Below are 24,309 nucleotides of genomic sequence, written 5' to 3' on the forward strand. Positions count from 1 at the left end.
GCTGATGATAGTCTTTACATATTTTAATTGATATTATTGCTATAGAACCATAAATTTCCCTTTGAATACTGCTTTAGTTGTATTTCAATTATTCACATATTTTTATAATTGTCTTTTAGGTATGTTTCTCAATAATTTTTATGAGTGATTTCTATCTTAATTCTCTTTGACAACATAACATGTTTTGTATAATTTGAATTCTTTAAAATTCATCTAGATCTGTCAGGGAGCTCTGAATACTTTCTATCTTAGTAAATATTTTCTATGAACTTCGGAACATTTATGCTGTTCTTTGGGTGGAGTGTTCTGTAAATACACTCAGTATTTACTTATGGAGGGTTTTGCTTAAGTCTTGTACATATTTACTGAATTTCTGAACATTGGTTCAATTCCTTATTGACACAAATGTTTCAATGTTTCTAACTGTAATAGTGTATTTGTCTTTTTTCCTTGTAGTTTTATCAATTTATGCTTCCTATATTTTGAAGTATCATTCTATGCAGAAACACTTAGAGCAGTTATGGTTTCTTAAGGAAAAGAGCTTTTTATTACTCAAAAACTTGTTATTGCTATTAAAATTATTTCTTCTAATTTACTTTGTTCATTGTGAATGTGGTCACTCTAATTTAAAAAACTGTAATATGCAATGCATTATTATTTTTTATAGGCTATCATCCAACTCTTTGGATAGTGCTATTTTATATTATTCCTTCTTAAGAACTGTTCTTCAATTTCTGTTTTATATTAAAATTTACTTTCTTCTAGGCAGCAGAGTTGTCCTTGCCTATTCCTTATTTTTTATTCCTCCCTCCTCACAGTTTCTCTTTGTCTCTCCAGCGAAAAAAGTGAAAATCCACTATCTTAACAGATTTAAAATGTATGCCAAGGCATTATTAACTATAGTCATATTGTTCTATATTAGATCTCTAGACTTACTTTTCTTGCTTAGCCAACCTTGACCCCACTGACCAAACATCTCCCTGCTTCTTGCACCCACTATCGCTATTTTATTCTTTGCTTCTATTCTATTTTTCTTCTTATCTATTTTACATTCCTCATACAAGTGATTAAACTATGATCTTTTTTAGTGTCTGACTTATTTAATTTATCATAGTGTCCTCTAGGTTCAAACATATTGTCAAAATGGCAAGATTTCCTTCCTTTCTAGGGGGATATTTCTTTTCCTCTTTCCACATTTTTATTTCTTTGGTGCATTAGAGTTGTACATAATAATGGGAATTTTGAAATAAAAATTTGAGATCTAAGCTATAAAAATGGTTCAGCCTATTTTCCTGTAATTTCCTAGGCCCTTTCTCTGGAGATAATGAGGATTTCCATACTTTGCTTATTAATTATTGTACAAATAGAGAGCTATTTCCTCAATAAATTGTTGTATTAGTTAAAGAAGAAATGGAGGTTGGTGCAGTGGCACATGCCTCTAATCCCAGTGATCCAGGAGGCTGAGGCAGAAGGATAGCAAATTCAAAGCCAGCCTTAGCAATTTAGCAAGGTCCTAAGCAACTTAGTGGAATCCTCTCTCAAAATTAAAAAAAAATAAAAATAAAATAAAATAAAAAGGTTTGTGATGTAGTTCAGTAGTTAAGCACCCTTGGGTCCTATCCCTGGTACTAAGAGGTGGCAGGGTAGGGGGTTGGGAGAGAAGAAATGGAGAATGCCTTCTCTTCAGCTTTTCAGACTTTTTTGGGCAAGCATAATTTGCATAAAGCATAGCTTCTGAGTCATCTGTCTGAGCTTTAAAGGCAGTACCACTAATTCTTCCCTAGTCTCAGTTCCTTCATTAAAAAAATTAAGATGATTTTTCTATCTACCTGCATTTCTATGACCCATTTATGGTTCCTAATTGGACAGGTGCATAATAAATACACTAACTACATTGGCTGTTACGATTAGGATATTTTCAACTCTTTTGGATATTTTGAGGAGTATTAGGAAACAAAGTAAAGGGTTTGTTAGTACTGAAAATGCAGGAGGCCTTGAAACATGCTGGATGGATTACTCGTCACCAGAGTTCTAATGGCAATTGAATCCTGGAAATTCTTGCTAGAGAAGATGAAAGTTGCAAGTAATTTTATTGTTCATCTCAGGAACTTCCTGAAAGTAAACCTCTATTGTGACTTATTTCAGTTAGCATGATGTACTAGGTTTACCCATGTCGTCACCAGTGACAAAATTTCTTGCTTTTTTGTGGATCTGTAGCTTTGAGGTGTTCTTAACTCTTCCAATACACTCAAATCACCAGACACACCAAGGCTCATAGTACGTCAGAGTTTACCCGTGAACACTTAGAAAACTGAAAAATAGTAGTGACAAAGTAATGTTGAATTGTAAAAAGTGCCACTTTGTGCCAGTGGGGAACTTGGAGGCCTGTTAAATTAGGGTTTTCAGTAAAGGGGGGATAGTCATGGAACTGTGGGGGAAGTCTTGGTAAAAGAGCACAAGTTATCAGAAAATTCTATCAAGAGAATGTCAGAGAAAAATTCTTCATAAAAAGACAGAAGAGGTGATAATGGTACTATTTGTGCTATGGGTCATGGGAGAGCTCTTCCTCTGCTAGAAGCAACTGTCTGTGAAAGCTGGCCATCCCTTCTCCCTACTGCTTGTCCTGTCTCCTTGACTACAATTCATCTTGCTTTAGGAAGCCATGTGGCCATAATACTTATCATCCTTCGTTATAATTATTCCCAGTTAATTGAATTTTCAGGGCTGTTTTAAATAAGGTTGTTCTGTTATTGAGCTAATTTTCATTGCAAATTTTATTTCATTAATATAATCATGCTAATAGAAAATATTAGACACTTTGTTGTGCTTTTAGTATATATATTTTTAAATTGATTAGTTTTATTTTAATAATGAAAATTTAATAGCAATATGATATATTACATTGGCTGAACCTTTCATGTAGTTTTTGGGTTGATTTTAAAAATTTCTTAGTAAATCAAGTTTTTTTTTTAATTGCTGTCTTCATTGTTTACTTAAGATTCAATTTAGATTTGTGGGTTCAATATTTGCTTTAGGTTTTTGGGTGCTTTCTGCACTACACAAACAATTATTTTAGGAGCTTAATGGTAAATGCTTTAGGAAGCTAATCTGTTATGAAAACCTGAATGATCAACTTTGGCATTTCTTTACTTTTTGGAAGATAAGGCAATTCTTTTGACTGAGTCATTGAAAGCTTGTTTTACTTGCTTATTCCTTAAGGTGTAGATGAAGGGGTTTAGCATAGGAGCAATGGAAGTCGTGAGGACTATCACCCCCTTATTAATAGCCACGGAGTCCTTTGCTGAAGGCTTGACATAGATGAAGATGCAGCTGCCATAGGTGATAGAGACCACAATCATGTGGGAAGAACAGGTAGAAAAGGCTTTTTTCCTTTGCTGGGCAGAAGGGAATCTTATGATGGTCTTGATTATACATATATAGGAGAGAACTACACAAAGAAGGGTGGTGATAAAGGTCAACACAGCACAGCCTATAACCATCTGCTCAATGACCCACGTGTCTGAGCATGAAATTTTCAGGAAGGGAGACACATCACAAAGAAAGCTATCAATAACATTAGAATCACAGAATTCCAGATTTTGGCTAAGGCTAAATGGTGGGAGTATGATCAATAGGCCAGCTATCCAACAGCAGAGGATGAGTCTTCTGCAGGCTCTGTTGCTCATGATGGTGGTGTAATGGAGGGGTTTGCAGATGGCCACGTATCGGTCATAAGACATGGTGGCCAGGAGAAAAAACTCAGTTACTCCAAAGAGATCGGTAAAAAATGCTTGAATGGCGCAAGCGCAGTAGGTAATAGTCTTGTCACCTGTTGATAGGTTGTACAAGTATCTAGGAATACAAGCTGATGTGAAAAAGATTTCTAAGAAGGAAAAATTTTGTAGGAAAAAGTACATTGGTGTTTTAAGATGAGGATTCATTAGTGTGAGTGAGATAATTGCCATGTTCCCAGATATACTCAGTAAGTAGGTAAAAAACAAAAAAATGAAAAGTAGACTCTGAATTTGTGGATCATCTGTTAGTCCCAGGAGAATGAAGGTTGTTGTCGTGTGATTTCTCATAACTGATTCCAGCTCTTGGTCTAGTCTTCGTGAGAAAAATCAGGTATTTTGTTAGAATATAGGGATGCTAAAGTTCATAGTGATAAACGTTAAGAAGTGAACTCAAATAACTGGTTCACATGAATTTTATTCTTTAACTTGGTAATTAATATTGTAAATAATCTCATGGGCTTTGTAAGTTTTCATCTTTGAAAGAGCTTAACTGTGCCACAGTGCAATAATTTATAGATTCTACCTCTTCATTGCATTTTCCAAAATTTCTTTAAAATTTTTTGTCCATATTCTGAGTTGTTTTTTTTTTTATTGATGATGCCTTCAGTATTAAGATTTTCTTTTATTCCCAATGCATTATTCTTTATTTTGAAGTTGAAATCTTAAAGTTCGCTAATAACTTCACATCTGGTTTGTAGATTGATCCTTGATAAAACAATTACATAGCAAATAATTTAGACTTGCTATTGAGTCTTACCAAAATCCCACAATCAATTATAATTTTATGTCCATCCTCTGTAACAAAATAATGTTTTGTCATTTTATATATAAAATGCATATTTAAAAAATTAAAAAACTATGCTCATGGCTCTTATACAGTTCAGGTTTTTAAAAGTTATTTGTATGTTTTGCATTAAAGGAAAATGTTTGCTACTGAATTAAGTCATACCACAGAATTGCCACATTTTTTGTTGACACCCATTACCAAAGTGACAAGTTGCTTCTATTCTTGTATCATCTGTGATGTAAATGAGTAGTTGAAATTCACTTTGCTTCCTTGAGATAGCTGTCATCAAGATAATGAAATCACAGGTCAACTTTGCAGTACTGAGTTTGACTCAATAGCTCCTTTATCATTTTCCCCCTTCTATTATCACAAATTAATTACAATATCCATCAATTAAATGTTTCCAGTCATGTCTTTAGGTTTTGATATTTTCCTACATCAGTGAATGAAAGTAGATTTCCTTGGTGGACTCCAATGATATAGTTTCAAGAATGGATTCAATGAATTGATTAAAATATTCAAAGCATTGATTCAAATATTCTCTTCTTACTAGGATGGGTACAGAGTCAACTTGGATCATGTGTCAAGTTTTCATGTTTATGTCACTTTCTCAGAGAAGTATAATTATCAAGGATCTTGATTTTCTTGAGAGCTGGAACTCTGAAAGACAATAGATTTGCATAAGAGACAATTTCAGTGGATCATATTAAAATGTAACACTAACCATCTCAGTAATCCATCTACCTTCTTTGAACACATTTTCTTCAGCTCACAGCTACCAAATGCTTATGGTGTTAAACTCAGCCCTGCACACTTTGTAACACATTAGAGAATCTCATAATATAATTATTTTATAAAACTGTAAATACCATGAATCTATGAGAAGAACATCTTTCCTACATTGTCAGTGTCAAGTTTTGGCAAAACAATTGACTGTAAAGTGTGACTAACAAATCATTTTTATTTTCCATTTACAATTTATGCAAATATATCTAATAAGATGATATCATCTAAGGTCCTCTTTAGTTTGTGGATGTAACACATGATGCTATGAAATGACAAGTTATGTGACATTTTGATGACTCTCTAAACAACTGCTATTAATGACCATAATATATCCAGTGATAGTGCTCTCATGCTTTTTAAAATTAGTCATAGATTTTGTTCACTCTGCTACCTAAAAACTGTTAACAACAGAAAACTGAAAATGAAGGTGTTAAGACTTTTGTGTCACCTTGGGCTAACTCTTGCTAAACATGTTCACAGGGAGCCTGGGAATTCATGAAGTTTTCTATTACCAATATACTACAAAGTGTTCCCTCAATGAATGTTCTATTGTCATACATCTAGGCAATATATTTTCTTAATTATTCTCTAATGTTTCTATTATTGGAATGAAAAAAAAATTTCCAAAGTGAATAATGTTAGTGACAATTTGGTAGAAAAATCTAATGTCTGAAACTCTGGGCTGAGAGATATTTGTAATTTATAATTATTATATTATAATATGATATTTGTAATCTATAATTAAGTTAAAGACCACAGAATCTTTTATAACACTGGTTGAAAAGTTAGGAATGGATCTTCTGTGTATTGGAAATTTAAAAAGAATCTAACAGTCAATAGTCATGATGTATCCTCAGAGGAAGTCATCAGTGTCATCTGCCACTGACTGCAAGAACAAAATTTTAAAGTAGCAATCTAATTATTTTCACTTGTTTTTATAACATTTCCATTTCCAATTGGAAAGTATAAGACCTTAAATTTCTTTTACGTGTTTCTATCATATGGGTAATTTATGAAGTTGAAAAATTTGTCTGAGAAGTGAAGATGGAAAAGAATATAAAATTAGTAGTTAATATTTCATAACATACAGTTTTATATTTTCTGAAGATATACCTAAATATATTATAAATAGTACTCATAGAAATGCAAACATTAAAAACAAAACTAATGCAGTTTAAAGTGTAATTTTTCATATGCTATTTACTTTAAAACACTTCATGAATTTATTGTAAAATGTGTTTGATACCTGCTCAGCTTAGCCATAATACCCAAACCAAGAAATACTATGTCTTACACAGATAGCTCATCTTCCACTCATGATTGCCATTCATACTTCTTCAGTCTTTCCGTGACATACTAATTTTTAAGGATGTTATATTCTCAGTTTGCATCAATAGCTCTTCCACAATTTTTAACAGCAGTCAACTCATTACATTGTAATCTCAAGCACTTTTAATCCTGAATTAGTATGTTTAGGGTTTGAGGTTGGTTTATATCAATGAATGAAAAGAATATTCCTGGGAGACTCCAATTAGACTGTAATGTGAATAGTTTTCTGTGTTTAAATTATTTCTTTCCTTTAGAATAAGGAGAGGTTAGTTACCAGATGTGTCCAGTCTCCAGGAAAATCTGCAGAATATATAGTTACAAAAATAGGAAAAAAAGACAGTTCCTGGAATTTCTGGGAGTCCCATGACATTTCCAGGGATTATAGGGAAAAATAGGTCAAATTGATATGGACTGAAGGATCATACATTTACACTGTCTGTATAGCTCACCTATTCCTCTGCCAAGCCTTTTACTTCAGCTCTCTGGCATTTAGTTCAATATGTAAAAAACATACACCTGCAGTTCTGCCACCCTGCGTAGAATCCCTTGTTTTAAAATGTCTGCTTTCCAATCCTTAATGGTCTTTCTTGTACAGAATATCAAGAGCCAGAGTTTGAGAGAATTACTGAAACTGAATTCTGACATTTCTATTTTCTTTATGTATGTGAAAGGTTAAAACAAATTAAGGCTGCAGATGCCATATAGTATATCAGCTTTTAGTTAGTGCATCATATTTAGAAGTGATTTTTCCATATAAACATACATTGCTTTCATTTGGAAGAGAAAGATGAGTTCTTGTTAGATAACAGTGAGGTAACAATCTAGATAATACTCATTATGTATCATCTTGGCTAAGCTGTGTTTTCAAAGGTTGCACTTTCTACAAAAAATATAACTTAGATATAAACTTAATTCTTTTACAATATTTCAAATAGTTATACACACCATATGATATAGATAAATGTATATAAAATCTATTTCTCTGATGAAATACTGATACAATCTCAAAAAAGAATAGAGGTACAATTATAGAAGTTGTACTTACTCTTCTGAAAGTCCACATTAGATTCCACTGGATGTATAACAGCAGCTTTTCTGCAGATGTTGAGGAGGAATGGATCTCGTTAGTGGAGGCTGTGTTTGAACTTCTGGCTGCTCTTGCTGTGGACAGCTGATCCTCCTATAGTGCTCTGGAATGCCTTTTGTCTCTGAGATTTTCAAATCTAACACATTGCCAATATTTTCTCATTACAGATTTCATCCATTTTAAAATGCTCTAGGTTTAAGAATCTATGATACTCAAAAGTTTTGGGAATATGAAGAGCTCTTCTGGTTTTGAAAGAGTTGGTAATTCTGATTCCTATGGATGGGGTGAGAAGTTTTTACAATTACAAGATTATCATTTGTTTTATTTGCCAAAGTTGAAGTGAGATGAATAAACAAAAGGGACCTTGGTGACCCAATTTCAAAAATCACTAATGAAACTTCACTATAATGAACTTGGCAGGAATCCTGAAAAATACAGTACTGAAGGCAGTGTCCTCTGAGAAACAGAGACAACAATCATGACCAACATATAACACCGAAAGCCAGATGGTTAGGTACATGTCTGTCCCTCTGATATCTGTTCCACCTCCCCTATGGTGGATGATGATTGGGACTTTGTTTTCTTAATTATTACATTTTTTTCCATAGAAGCTTTCCTTCCCTTACACACTGTGGATATCACTTTTTCCTTTAACCAGATTGTTTTTGGTTATCAATTTTTGAAATTTATTCCAATTTGTTATATATGACAGCAGAATTCATACTACATTTTTTATTTAAATAAGTAAAAAATTCAGATAGTCACAATAAGAAAATATATGAACAATCACAAACTTTTACAGTTTCTATAATTTCCAACTTTTCCCATCAAAAATAACTACATCTTACATTTGTATTCCCTATGATATAAATATTCCTTATATAATTTTTAAACTTGTTTCATCATGAAATATTAATATATACAAGTATTTTAAGACAATAATATTAGAAGGTATCATCATTTTTGATATTTTTATAATAAGATCCCTTCAGTTTTTCCATGCCATTCCCAATTCTTGAACATGCCTTGAAGCTGCTTATTATTATCAGATAGATGGGTGCATATAAATATATTGTATGGTTGAATAAACTGTTTTCCAGAAATTTAGTTTTCTTGCAAACCATCCTTTTATAACCACTTTTGCAAGCTTACAATGACTACATTTATACCACCAGAAATAAAGCACATCCACACTCCAAGGCTTCTGCATCAGATTATCAAAATTTTCTCTAAAAGGTCATACACATTTATACATCTAATTATACTTCATGACAGTACTCCTGTTTCAACACTGAGTTAAACACTGTATATTCTTCTTCTTTTTTATTTTCAAGTCAATAAACTCTTTTCAACTATGTTTTTTTTTAAATTTAATTTTTTTAAAATTAGTTACACATGACGGTATACAATGACCTTGACATATCATACATTTGAATCAGGTGTGATATGATATCTCATTTTTTCTGAGTATACAGGTTGCAGATCACATTGGTCATGCATTCACATATATACACTATGTTTAAATATTTTTTCTCTAATTGTTACTGGTCTTTAAATTTGCGTATATTACTTAAAAAATTATGATTTCTCCTATTAGTCCTTGGGAATTGTTCTCATAGTTTTAACTTATTTGATATTTATACTTATTTTTAAAAATATTCTATTGTATATTTCAAATTGCTATCTACAAACTCACTAATAAGTTTGATTCTACTATTAGTGCTATTGAAAATACATTTCAAACTATATCAAATATTGTATTTGATATAGTCATTGAGAAAAAATATTTTTCTACTTTAATATCTTTCTTTTATTAATTATTTATTTTATTTCCTTTTAATAATTTATTTTACCTTTATTATTTATTTCACTTTATAATACTTTTGTTATTAATAAAATATGGTGAATTATTAATAAAATGTGGTGAATTATATATTTCATTTTAAATGTACAACCAGTATTATATTCTGTTGACAAATTCAAATGTGTTATATTAACCTTTTATATGTTCTGGATTCAATTAGTTAATTTTCTAATATTTTATTTAGGATGTAGTATTTATGATCACAAGAGATTGGTCATTAATTTCCTTTAACTGTCCCAACTAGGTTTTTGTATCAAAAGTACTGTGAGATTTTAAACTGAGTGGTTTTATTTGTTTCTCTTATTTTTTGAGGATTTAATGTAAGATAGATGCTACTTAGAGTAATCTATTTGGAGTGCCATTTGATCTTGGAGCTTATATTGTGGAAAAGTTTTTAAATATAGCTGCATTTGCTTTTCATAAATTTGGATATAACAAAATTTGAATTAATATTGTATTGTATGAGTTGTAATTTTCTAAGAGATGCCAGTCAAATATATGTCTAAATTCATTTGCATGAAGTTTTAGACTATCATCTCATTTCTTCTTAATGATCCTAAGATCTGTAGGATATTTGGAACTTTGTTAAAAATAAGAAGACAATCTATGTGTTTATATTTGAAATTTCTTTTGTGTTCCATTGACTATTCTTTAATCTTGATGCAAATACTGGCTTGATTATAGTAGTTTTATAAATTTTAAAGTCAGGTAGTTTTTGTCCCAATATTGTCCTTTCTCAAAGCTGTTTTGACTCTCTACATCCTTTGCAACTACATGTACATTTTAGAATCATCTTGTTGACTTTTACAGAAAAACTTGCTGAGATTTTGGTAGAGATTATATTGAAACTATAGAAAAATGCAGGTAAAATTGATATCTTAACAATATTGAGTGAATCTATGAGTATAGTTTATTTCTTCATTTATTTAGGTTTTCTTTAATTTTCATCAGTCATGTTTTGTAGCTTTCTGTGTATACATCTTACCTGACTTTGGGTAGATTTAGCCCTAAGTGTTTTATATTTTTGCAGCAATTTTGGTTCTATTGTTTAATAATTTTAATTTTTAGTTATTTATTGCTAATGTTTAGAAATAAAATTCATTTTTACACATTGATCTTGTATTTCACACTTGAAAAGTTTACTTTTGGTTCTAGTAGTTTTTGTTATTTATTTATTTATATTTTATTTTATTTTTTTTGTATTGGGGATTGAACCCAGGGACGCTTTCCACTGAGCTATGTCCCTTGCCTCCGCACCCCCCCCCCTTTTTTTTTTTTGAGACAGGGTCTTGCTAAATGCTTTGGGCTTGCCATTGGGTCTGGCTTATCTTTAGTAGTTTTTAAATAGATTCCAGATAATTTTCTACATACATATTCTTGTGGTCTTCAAATAAAGTTGGACTCCTTTCTTCCTTTCTATTCTGGATGTCTTATTATAATTATCAGAATAATTATTATTAGATTTTGCTTTATTTTATGGTTAAAATCTCCAGTATAGTTAAAGAAATGTGGTAAGAGAGGATGTCATTATATTGTGTACTGTATTTTAGAATGAAAGCCATCCATTTTCTCACATTTTACTATTAACAAAGTCAGTATATAAATTCTTTTCTCAATTTTGGTTATGCTTTCTTATTTTTTTCAGGTTCTTCAAAAATAATTACACTTCATATAATTTCTTTACATATTTATTAAATTTGCTAGCTTTGAATATGTTCAGAAAAACATAATATTTGTGTCAGTGTTGTTGCTGGATCATGTTGCTGGATGATAGCACCAATGACATAAATACCCATCATTGATTCATCAGATTTATTCTTTAATGAAGAATATGTGAATTCAAAAAGTAGAGATAGAGGTACAGATTTAGACTTAGCAAAATTTGTATTTGGAAAAGTTTCAAGATCTTTTGTTCTTTTTTCTCTAATTAGATGGATCTATGAGCTATACCATTTATATCTGAGTCAACAAGATGTTGTTTTAGTGGATGATGTTAGATTTCTCATTCCAAGGATTCTAAATATTTTTTAAAAATCTTAAAAGTTGTTAGATAACCTCATTGGATATTTTCCTGAAAATAGTCTAGGGTGCAGAGTGTTGCACAGACTATAGTGTTCAAGATTTTGGAATTAATGCATATTTGCTTTAAAAGAAAACACTACATTAGAAGTAGAGGTCAAAGATTAAACTCCTTAGACTCTGGGAAATAGTGGAGATTATGGAATTTCAATTGTGGTATTTTTACCATGTGAAGTAGTAGAATAAAAGGAGATTCCATGAATGACTGGAAAAGAGGTTTGTTAAAATGTTCAATGTTATTTATTAATCTAAAACTTCTATATGAATTATTTGGGGTCAGGGATGCAAATAAAGACAAGAAATACAAAGCAGCTGTCAGTTCTTTGGGGTATAAGAGAGTGTACCAGTAAAAAAGTGATAGAATATCTATGTATGAAAAAAAATTTTTAAAGACTGCTTATACATTATATCCATCATTAATCATTAAAAGAAGCTAAAAAGAGATGATGTAGTAGCTCAGATCTAGCAAAATGGAGAGTAATTAATATTTTCTGTGTTTGAAGAGAAATATTAGAGGGAATGGTTACTGGAATCTGGAAAAAGTGACTCTTAGCTGTAGGTGAGCTGCTCACAGGATTTTGTTTTTTGGGTGTGGCCAATTGCTGGCAATCCCGTTAGGAACAAAGGGGCAAAATAGATATCCAATTTCACTTTTCTTCTAAACTCTGATCTTTTAGTAGGTCTTTCCATTGGCTAACCACACCTTGAATTTATGAAATTCATGGAAGTGAACCTCATAAAAATATTCAAAAAATTTTGGAAGGTCAGGTTCTGGAGTGTCAGGTCATTTGTTTTGGTGCTATTTCATGTTTGGTCAAACCTACTCATTAAAACTTACTGGGAAAATTATAATAAGGCATAGTTCCACCCAACCAACCAGACCCTAAAACATCAAATATGTGTCATTGCTTGAGATAGTGGTGGTGAGTCTTTACTTTCTTTGCTTGAGGTAGTAGTGGTGAGTCTTTACTTTCTTTCTGTTTTCTTCCTTCTTCCTTCCTGTATTTTTGAGATACAAAATACAACTTTCCTATAACATAAACTACATTATAGTGAGGAAGTGTCAATTTGTTCTAAACACATTCCCCATTAGGTAAGTACTTATTTTTTGAATTGTTTTGTGTTACATTTGGTTCTCTTAGTTAAACATTTATAGTAATTTGTAGTTTTGGTTAACCTGGATAGAAGATAAAATTATTATTGTATTTCTTGTGAACATTTAGAGATATATTCCAGTAAAGCATATTAGTCTAACAAAGGTTCATTTACATGAAGAGAAAAGAATAAACTGAAAATTGAGCTTTAGGATATTTTGAGAAAATTATCCTGAATTAGAACACAGATGAGGAAGGCATAAAATGGTTTTGTAACTTCAGGAATTTGTTAGGAAATCTCTGGTTCCTTGAAAACTTGATTTTTAGATGTCAGCATTCTCCTTTAAATATTTAAATTGATTCACAAAATTGATTTTTAAATATGACAATAAATTTGACAACATATTTGTGATGTCTCTGTATTCTCTTACTTCTTTGAAGTTAACTTAATTCTTTTGAAGGAACCACTAAAAGCTTGTCTCACCTGTTTGTTTCTCAGAGTGTAAATGAATGGGTTCAACATGGGAGCAATGGATGTCATTAGCACTGTCACACCCTTATTGATAGCCACAGATTCCTTGGCTGAAGGTTTGACATAGATGAAGATACAGCTTCCATAGGTGATGGACACCACAATCATATGAGAAGAGCAAGTGGAAAAGGCCCTTTTTCTTTGCTGGGCAGAGGGGAATCTTAGGATGGTCTTGATGATGTATATGTAGGACAGAACAACGCACAGAAGAGTTGTGATGAAAGATAATACAGCACAGGTTATCACCATCTGTTCTAAAAGCCATGTGTCCGAGCATGAAATCTTCAAGATAGGATATGAATCACAGAAAAAATAATCAATTATATTTGAGTCACAGAATTCTAGATTTAGTATCATGATAAGTGGTGGGAGTATGATCAACACCGCAATGATCCAGCAGCAGAAGACGAGCTTTCCACAGACTCTGCTGTTCATGATGACTACGTAATGCAGGGGTTTGCAGATGGCCACATAACGATCATAGGACATAATGGCCAGAAGAAAAAATTCAGTTACTCCAAATACATCAATAAAAAACACTTGAATGACACAAACATTATAAGTAATGGACTTGTCACCTGTTGCTATGTTATATAAGTATCTAGGAATACAAGCAGATGTAAACAAGATTTCTAATAAAGCAAAATTCTGTAGGAAAAGGTACATAGGTGTTTTAAGATGGGGATCCAATAAAATGAGGGATATGATGGTCAGATTCCCAGTTATACTCAACATGTAAGTGAGAAATAGAAACACAAAAATTAGACCTTGAACTTGAGGATCATCAGTCAGCCCTAGCAAAATGAAGGTGGTTATTGTCTTGTTTGCCATCATTGAATCCAAGTTTCTTTCATATTTTCAGGAAAAATTCAGAGACATTTCAAGGGAATACAATGTTATCAAAGGTGAATAGTGCAATTTTCCTTTCTTATTAGGATATAGAGAGTCACCAGAGGCTGTTACTGTCACTTCAGCAACCCAAACGATAAGGTTAGCTACAAAATAATTGTTTTAATGAATCATATCAGAGTTCTGAAGACTCAAAGAAGCCTGAATGAAATAACTACGTAAGATAGTAAATCCTTCACAGGGGAGAAATGACTCTTAACTGCTCTTATTTGAGGCTGAGGAGATGAAGGTGAAGGAATTTACCATAAATAGGAGTAAAAATAAACTACCTAAATCTTTAATGAACTTTTAGCAGCTGCATTTGGATTTCTGTCACAGATTTTTGAAGATTCTCCACTTTTCCTCAGGTCCTTATAAGGTACTTGGTAAAGTATTTTAAAGCTCATGAGAAAGTACAGATATTGTTGCAAGTACCTGTAAGATATTCTCTTAATATATTCCAAGCAGAAGTATAAAGATGAGGCAGAGAAAGTGAGAAAAATATTCCTCCAAAACATTCCAGATATACTCAGAGGATAACAGTAACCAATATGCAATGTCTAGGGGCAGTCTAATAGGGTAAGAAAAAAATCTCCTAGGATCCAGAATACTGGAAGTATATTGAAAAGCAGGGAACTCAACAGCATGAAGAAGATAAAATGGTATCCTCATGATGCTGAAAGGAACAAGAACAACAAAAAGCATCAACTTAAAATTCTTTATTCAGCAACCATTTGTTAGAAGCAAGCATTTGCAAAATAAGAGTTTTTATGCATCAAACTGTAATAAAATATTTACAGAACAGCTGAATTTAAATGAACGTTCAATCATAAAGAATGAAAATAATAATTGCTGCTGATAATGTGAGGAGAAAGGTCCATTGTTGGTGGGAATGTAAATTAGTACAATCACTTTGGAAAGCAGTATGAAGATGCCTCAAAAAACTAGAACCACCATATGACTTAGCTATTCCATTCTTTGGTATTTATTTGAAAGAAATAAACATACTATAGTGAATCATGCATACCAATATTTATAGCAGCACAATTCACAATTGCCAAATTATAGAATCAGTCTAGGTTTCCACCAATGGATGAATGAATACAAACCATTTCTTGGATGCCTGTAAGTAAGGATAGTACCCAACTCACAAATACTGCTTTTTCCTATACATACATATGTATGATAAAGTTTAATTCATAAAAAAGAAAAAAAGTAGGTGGAATTCCATGAAAACAGAAGAGAGGTCAGTGGAGTAGAAGAAGGAGATTGAGGAGGGAGAAGAGGGGACCAAAAAAAAGGGAGGAACTGTGAAATGAATCTGATCAAATTTTCCCATGCTTATACATGAATATACCACAGTAAATGCCACCTTTATGTATAGCCACAATGCACGAATTTAAATCTATAAATCTATAAATAAAAAGGGTTGTTTTATAACTTAGGCACAGTAGAACACCAATGACAGTAACTAATAACATGATAGAACAATTATAACAGTATATTTTCATAAAGTTGTTTAAAGCTTATTTATTTCTGGAATTGTCCATTTAATACTTTGAAACCGCAGCTGACTATAGGTAACTAAAACCATCTTAAAGCAAAACTGTGAAGCGGGTGGAGCAGGTGGAACACTCACATGTCCATAACACACATAGAAATTGTTCCAATGCATCATGAAATGCTTAGTACTTAATGGAAGAGCAAGGTAATAATTATGTACCTCTTCCTGCCTTGTCTGCAAACTAAAGAGTCCATTCTTTCTACTTTTGCATCTCAAAGTGTGTGTCATTTACATAATGAAGGCAGAGATGAAGAATTTTTTTTTTTCAGTTCTGAGTTTTGGTCAATAGCTGTTCTGTACACTCTTCCTTAGCTATCAGAAATTGGCCATGAATGCAGGTAATTAAAAGTTTTCAGTCTTGAATCAGACTAATGGTGGTTTGAGTATTTTATAGAAGTCATTTTAAGTATCTTTTTATTAGTGAGGTAGGTTTATGGCCATTCCAACCATGTGATAGTTTCCATAGTTAAACATTCAGGTCTTACCTTCACCATCATAGAAAGGAAGGGTCACTGAGTTGCTTGAGAAGGTATTCAAAATAATGATCTTAAGGAAACTAATTGAGATACAAGAGACTTTAATGAAGACATAGATATCATTAAAAAATCAAGCAGAAATCTTGGAACTGAATAAGGGAATGAAATTAAAAAATACAATAGAGTGCTTCAATATCAGACTAGATCAAGCAGAAGAAAGACTTTTTGAACTTGATAGGTTTTTGACATTATCCACAGAGATGTAAAATAGAAAGTGAAAAAGAGTAGACATACCTTATAAGACTAATAAGACTCATTAAACAAAGTCAACACTCACAGAAATTTTACATATTCATTCATGGAAAGCCATGTGATTTACTTTTAATGTGAGATTTCTTTTTCACCATTGTGAAAAGAGTTTTTTTTTTTTTTTTTAAAGGAGCAACACTTTTCTGGCGATATCTGGAACACCCAAGAGTGTTGATTCAGTAGGGTTCAATCACAATACATCACACTCAATTGTAGTGAAAAACCAGTTCTGCAGCCTGTTTACCATCCCTTGTTTCCTTTTTCCTCAACTGGCAGACTCCTATGCTTTACTGTAATTCCCCAGTCAAGCTTGCACACTTAGGGCAGTATTCAGCATTCTGAAAATATTTTCCTAATTACTAATATTATGCAGTCTTCTTTTTTTGATGGCATACTTACTGTCTTTATAAGTAATATTTAACACTCAACAATCAGTGAACAATCTAAAGTTCATTGCCCAGGCTCAATTTAATACTGTATAGTATTAAAGACAGTCTTACTAGGTATTACAAAAGAGAATACATAATTAATACTTCTTTGTTACTGATTTGTTTATCTTTTCTTTAAACAGTTTTTCAAGACATTTTAATGAGATAAGGTTATCCAATGTATTATTAATTTTGGTGGAGTTACTGATGTATATGTGTATGTGTTTTTAGCTTTAGATTGCAAAATCTCTACATGAAATCATATGAAATTTAGATACTGCTCTTGACATAAAAACTATCCCCTCAATGATTATAATCTATATGAAAGCATGCTATTTAAAAATGTGTCCCATAAATAACTTAGGTTACTTTATAACATATTCAATTTAGCACTCACATCTTTTATTTTTCTGAATTTCTTTAATTTTATTTAAAAATTCAAATATATTTTTAAGAGATACACGCAAATACAAAAATTGCATATATTAATGGGGTGACATGAAGGTTTTGAAATATTTATGTATGTAATGTTCAATCAGATTAATATATGTATCTTCTAAAACATTTATTTATTTTTACAAAGTTTTTATTATTATTAAAATTATTCATAATAGTGGGGTTCATTGTGACATATTTATAGGTGCATATAACATAGTTTACTCCATTTTACTCCCTAGTCCTTCCCCTTTCCCTCTCTTCTTCTATTTCCTAATCTCCGTCCTCTAATCTATTGATCTCTCTTGTATTTATTTATTTTTAATTGGTATATTATAATTATAAATAAAAGATTTATTGTGATATATTAACATATGCACATAGAAATTTTTTTTTGTGTGTGTGTGTGTTACTGGAAATTGAACCCAGGGCCTTGCACATGATAGGCAAGTGCTCTACCTCTAAGCTATGCCCCTTCACAGTTCTTATTTTGATAGAGGCAAATGCAATCTATTTTGGAGTAGAATTGTGATCAATTTTTTCACAGAGAAAATTGTTGAAGTAAGACATTTTCATGCTTATGTGTTGGACTATCATTCACAACAATGTTTGGTAATTTAACTATCAAAATTTTTAAGGCTATCATTCAAAATGAAGGTATTGTTCAGACTTGTGAGTTTCCTTACTCAGTCGTTCACTTAAGAAAGTCCCAGTCAGGCCTAGGAATGCATAAATACTTCAGAGTTTTTATTTAGTAATTGCAAAAATGTTCCCTTTATTGACTGCAACTAAATACCTGCAAACATTTTCTTATATTCTCCATAATTTTAAAAGAAAATATATTGTGAAGAGCTGAAGGCATTATAAACTCTTAATTGGTAAATGTTGATATTCTTGCCACATCAATTTAAACATTTGCTTTATTTGTTAGCTTTGATAATAAAATCTCACATAGGGTAGAAATATCTAATTCAAATGATTTTGGGTCATGTCTTTCTCAACTTTGCTTTAAATAATTGTTCTAAGTTATATACATATGTAATTAGTAAATACATGACATAATTTAACACATCACTTATCTTTAAAATATGCTGTGAAACTATTTATATCTCAATAATTGAAGATATCTGGCTCTTATATTTTGGGTTATGTAGATTGGTTATATTTTAAAATTCATCTCCATTATTAAGATTTTGTGGTCTCCGCCCACACTTATTCATTATTAATGTGAATATATTACCTCATTTTAAAACTATGATTAATTATAATTTTAGATTCTACGTTGCTTTTACTTTAAATATGCTTCTACTTTAAAACAATTTAATTTTTGATAGTATTCTTATGTATACATTTCATGCTTGCTATAATAGGTAGAATTTTGGGATAAGAATATGCTTATAATTTAGAAGTTTTGAATAATGTTACCAAAGTGACTTTCACAATTTTTAAAAATCAATATTATATAAAAGTTCACTGTATGTGTGTCTGGTTTTCTTACATGAAAATCACTCCTGTTTTGTATTATTAAAAGAGCATCAACACTTTATTTGGTGTAGAAATTGTTATTGGCTCTGAAATTATCCCTGAAAATTTTACTTATTCAACCTGTGCATAATACTTTCGATTAAAAATGGGCAAAACAAAAAATGTTTCTCCTTCTTCTTTTTGGCAGATAAATGTTTCCCTTAGAGAATTTTCTGCTGCCAATTATACTTTATCAATGCATTCTTTTGTAAGGTATTAAGAAAAAAAAATTTAAGAGCTTTGGAAAGCTGGATTTTTGACCATAATCCTCTTGCTCCACAATAATTTCTAAATTATCATCAATTATTTATAATACTAGCTAATAAAAATTTAAATTTTGAGTATCTCCAGGGATCACACCTCTTTTAAATTGATGACTTTAAAGACACTTTCCCTAGAGACCCCAATTAGTTTGTCGTGTGAATGGTTTTACTCATTTCCTTTAAAACACTTTCTTTCTATTGATATCAGTGTTGTCAATTCCTACTCTGTATCTAGTTCCCATAGATAGACCTCTTAAGTTAGAGAGGAAGGTTTGTTGTCACACTCACCAGGACACTGTGTGTGATGTATTTGAAGACACTACAACCCACTTGTAATCATTCCATCTTCTTTTCCTCATCCTCAGAATTCCCAGAGTATCTGTGGTTATGTTCTCAGCCATAAATGGAAATATCTCCTGCTCTCCTGCTTCTTTTTTCTAACCAGTAAGACTTTCCTTTATTTTCAAAGTTATTAAGAAGTGATGTTTGGAAGAATAAGATTCTTATTCTTATTGATTGAAGTATTTTTTTCCTATTGGTTTCAGAGATCTTTGGATTCTGAGTTTGTGGGTCACTAAATAAATCAATATTTCATTATATCTATCTCTATTTGTGTCTCTATCTATCTATACATATGCACACACACAGATGATTCAGAATGGTTTGACTTAGAATTATTGCTGTGAGAGCCAAATGTATTTATTGGAAACCATACTTAGAATGTTGAATTTTGAAATATTCTCTGGCTAGTGATATGTGGTATGATATCTCTTGTGATGTTGAACCATGACAGTGAGCTATAGCTTCCAGTCAGCCATGCAATTTTGAGGGTAAAAACTACAGACTACCATGTTGTTAAGCTATGATGCTCTATAGGTTATGTATATTTAAATGCATTTTCTTTTAAATATATGATGGGTTTATCAGGAGGTAACCTTCATCTCCTAGAGTAATTTTTGCAAACTATTTACATAAGAATAGCATTGATGAAAACATCACAACCAGTAAAGAACTTGACTCTTTCAAAGTTATTTAAATCAATGTTTTCATTGTTAATAGATCAACTCAATAGATCAAATAAGGAAGTTTCCATCTAAATTATTTAAAAGTAAAAGTGAAATCACAAACATCATACTTACTTTTCTAAGTGCCAATAATAGCTTCATCTGGTTGATCAATCACAATAGCTATGAAGGTTAAAAAGAGGAAAGTGTTAGCAAAGTCTTATGTGTGGGTCTCTCGTCACTCTTACCTATGACCTCACAATCATGTGCACTGGTGCTCTGAGATGGCCTAGATTGCTCTTGATGTTTAATTTCCAACACATCACGAAGATTTTCTCACTGAGGCCATTTACAATTTTTAAAATAGGAAATATCTCCTAATTCTCCAGTTTGGAAGTACATACTGTTCAAAGGCTTCTAGACTAACCAGAACTGTCTTTGGTTTGAAGAATTGGTTATTCTCATCATCCTAATTTTATTGCCTTTGTTTGGGGAGAGTGTTGTTGATAAGACTGAAACTAAGTATATAAACGAAAGGATCCTTGGTGCTTCAAGTTAACAAATTAATAATGAATCCCTTGCGTGAGGCAAAAAGGTACAACATGGGCACAGTTCCTTAGAGACACAAACATTCAACAACATCAGACACGGCCTAATACAAAAGACTGAAAATCAGCTGGTAAGAAACCAGGAAGACTTCACTTAAAAAGAATCAATAAAAAATGGGCAAGTGATCTGAATAGACCCTTCTCAAAAGGAAGAAATAAAGTGGCTTATAAATATATGAAGAAATGCCCAATATTTTTAGCCATCAAGGAAATGCAAATCACAACTACTATAGGATTCCTTCTTACCACAAATATATGATTGGTTTTATGTACATTGGTTTTATGTTTCAGATTTTGGAACCTTTTGATGTGGAATTTTGGGATTAAGGATGCTCAGTTTTTAATTGAATTTAAGTCCATAAAACCAATGTCTATGTTGGGTGATGTGTTCAAAGATGCAGCTCAGACTCAGTGACTGCACTGTGGATGTTGTTGGCACTGTTCTGAGACTGCCTGGGCTCCATGAGTGTCCGTATGATGTACATAGGGTATTAATGTCCAGTTCTCTACTATGACCCCTCCACTACCTTCACTCCCCTATGCCTAATCCAAAGTATCATATTCTTACCTAATCTCCTTACCCTTATTGTGGATTAGCATTTGCATATGACCAAAATATTTCTTTTTTGGGGGGGTTTGGCTTAATTCTCTTAGCGTGATATTCTCCATCTACATCCATTTACCAGCAAATGCCATGACTTTGTTCTTCTTCAAGGCTGAGCAATACTCCATTGTGTATATGTACCTCAGTTTATTTATCCATTCATCTGTTGAAGGGCACCTAGGGTGATTACATAGTTTAGCTATTGTGAATTGAGCTGCTATAAACATTGAGGTGGCTGTGTCACTATCATATGCTGATTTTAAGTCCTCTGGGTATAAACCAAGGAGAGGGATAGCTGGGTCCTATGGTGGTTCCATTCAAGTTCTCTGAGGAATCTCTACACTGCTTTCCATAATGGTTGCACCAATTTTCAGTCCCACCAGCAATGTATGAGTGTACTTTTTTCTCCATTGTTGTCAACATTTATTGTTGCTGGTATTCTTGATAATTGCCCTTCTGACTGGAGTGAGATGAAATCTTAGAGTAGTTTTGATTTGCATTTCTCTAATTGATAAAGATGTTGAACATTTTCTCATATATTTGTTGATTGATTGTATTTCTTCTGTGAAGTGTCTGTTCAGTTCCTTACCTATTTATTGATTGGGTTATTTTTTTGAGTTCTTTATATATATACTAAATATTAATGTGCTTTTTTAGCAATAAGAAAGCATTTGTTTTATTGCAGATTGTAATTGAAATGAGTTTAGAATTTCATAAATTAAAATAATATTTATTTGGAATTGGGGAACATATTTGTCATATTTAAGTAATTTCCTTTCATTCCAGTTAGACATGGAAAATGATTTTTTAAATTTATAATAGCCTCTATCAACATGTATTTTATATAATAAATTATGTTGATATTTTTCTGAGTTTGAACCATTCTTGAATTCTCTTAATAAACCATATCTGCCACAATATATTTTTTGATAAAGTATTGCTACATTTTTGTTACTAACATTTTGTTTACAAACTTTGCATCTGTAATTTCAACAAGCTTTTTTTTTAAGGTTGCTGAGAGTGTGCTGTTAAAATTATACTAGAGTATCAATCAAGATGTTATTTTTGATACAGAAATAAGCAAACTTTAAAATTACTGAGTTTTAATATAATAAGTTATATATTCTACCATTGTCTAATTATTAGTCATCTAGAGGTCTGCTTTGTATCATGACTGTTCTACAGCTCAGGTAAATAGCACAGCCACTCTTTGAATATTTTTCTTCATAAGAATAGAATTTTAGAATCCAGAAATATTTTGTAAGATCACTCATGAATATTACTGTCTACTCTTACAGCTACCAAATAGTGACTCAATTCATTTTCCCTTGGGTAAAATATTCTCACCATTCTCAACTGAGCTCATCTAAAAATTCTTCTAACAGAAGTCAGCTCTAAGGCAAAATTCCTAGTAGAAATTCAGTAGCTTATACACTGTGGTGATCTGGATCTGGAGAACTAGAAAATGAAATGAAATTTTAATAACACCTCATACATTCATTGTGCAGTGATGGAACAGGAACTATAACCTCAAAAAAATGTTACCGTCTAGAATGCAAAAAACACACAATACGGAAGCCCCTTTTCTTAAGCAATTGTGAAATCTTGCTTAGTAGATATTTTAAAAGTATTGCTCTCTTGATACAGGCAGTATTTCATTATTTGGCCTGAATTATACTTCCCGGACATCATTAAACTTAAATTTTCATTGTTAATTCTTGTCTCCAATCTTGAGGAGACCCCTCCTTTGTTGTGATATCTCTTTGCCATATTGAAGATTAAATTATCTCTAAATTATACTTAAAAAATTGGTGCCAAATTCAAACAACAGAGATTATCTCCTGGACTTTTCCTGAAAGTTTTATACATTCTTAAATTAGGTCTTTGAACTATGTTGAATTAATTTTTGTATATGATGTTAAGAAAGGGTAAATTTCTATTGCTTGTATATGGCTTTTAAACTTTTTCAACATCACTTGCTGAAAAGGTCATCTTTGCCTAATCTAAAAACCTTGACAATGCAATAAAATCCAAATTGATTTTAATATGTGACAGGTACACTCATTTTCTTTTTTCCTATTGATTTTTTAAAAAAATAAATGAGGGCTGGGGATGTGGCTCAAGCGGTAGCGCGCTCGCCTGGCATGCGTGCTGCCCGGGTTCCATCCTCAGCACCACATACCAACAAAGATGTTGTGTCCGCCGAAAACTAAGGAAAAAATAAATAAATGTTAAAATTCTCTCTCTCTCTCTCTGTCCCCCTCTCTCTAAAAAAATAAAATAAAATAAATAAATGACAGTGGAATGCATTACAATTCTTATTACACATATACAGCACAATTTTTCATATCTTTGGTTGTATATAAAGTATGTTGACACCAATTAATGTCTTCTTACATGTACTTTGGATGATGATGTCTATCACTTTCCACCATCCTTGCTAATCGGTGCCCTCTCTCTTCCCCTCCCACCCCTCTGCCCTATCTAGATTCATCTGTTCCTCCCATGCTCCCCCTCCCTATTCCACTATGATTCAGCCTCCTTATGTTAGAGAAAACATTTGGCATTTTTTTTGTGGGGGGAGGGAGATTGACTGACTTCACTTAGCATTATCTTCTCCAACGCCATCGATTTGCCTGCAAATGCCATGATGTTATTCTCTTTTATTGATAAGTAAAATTCCACTGTGTATGTATGCCATTTTTTAAATCCATTCATCCACTGAAGGGCTTCTAGGTTGGTTCCATAGTTTACCTATTGTAAATTGTGCTGCTATAAACATTGATGTGGCTGTGTCCCTGTAGTATGCTGTGTTTAGGTCCTTTGAGTATAGTCTGAGAAGAGGAATAGCTGG

The 24,309-nt window shown here is 32.0% G+C and overlaps 2 protein-coding genes across 2 annotated transcripts; both read right to left on the reverse strand.

Moving 5' to 3' along the window:
• Positions 1-3,146: 3,146 nt before the first annotated feature.
• Positions 3,147-4,082, reverse strand: LOC113189575 (olfactory receptor 6C2-like). Its single transcript, XM_026398423.2, has one exon. It carries the CDS (start codon positions 4,080-4,082, stop codon positions 3,147-3,149), a length of 936 nt encoding a protein of 311 aa, XP_026254208.1.
• A 9,165-nt stretch (positions 4,083-13,247) lies between these two features.
• Positions 13,248-14,183, reverse strand: LOC113189583 (olfactory receptor 6C2-like). The gene has a single exon (XM_026398441.2). It carries the CDS (start codon positions 14,181-14,183, stop codon positions 13,248-13,250), a length of 936 nt encoding a protein of 311 aa, XP_026254226.2.
• Positions 14,184-24,309: the final 10,126 nt, after the last annotated feature.

Source organism: Urocitellus parryii, chromosome 5 (genome assembly GCF_045843805.1).
Source record: "Urocitellus parryii isolate mUroPar1 chromosome 5, mUroPar1.hap1, whole genome shotgun sequence".
NCBI classification, from domain to species: Eukaryota; Metazoa; Chordata; class Mammalia; order Rodentia; family Sciuridae; genus Urocitellus; species Urocitellus parryii.

Coding starts and splice junctions, on each gene's coding strand:
- LOC113189575 (XM_026398423.2), bottom strand. CDS start 4,082: ATGAGAAATCACACGACAACAACCTTCATTCTCCTGGGACTAACAGAT.
- LOC113189583 (XM_026398441.2), bottom strand. CDS start 14,183: ATGGCAAACAAGACAATAACCACCTTCATTTTGCTAGGGCTGACTGAT.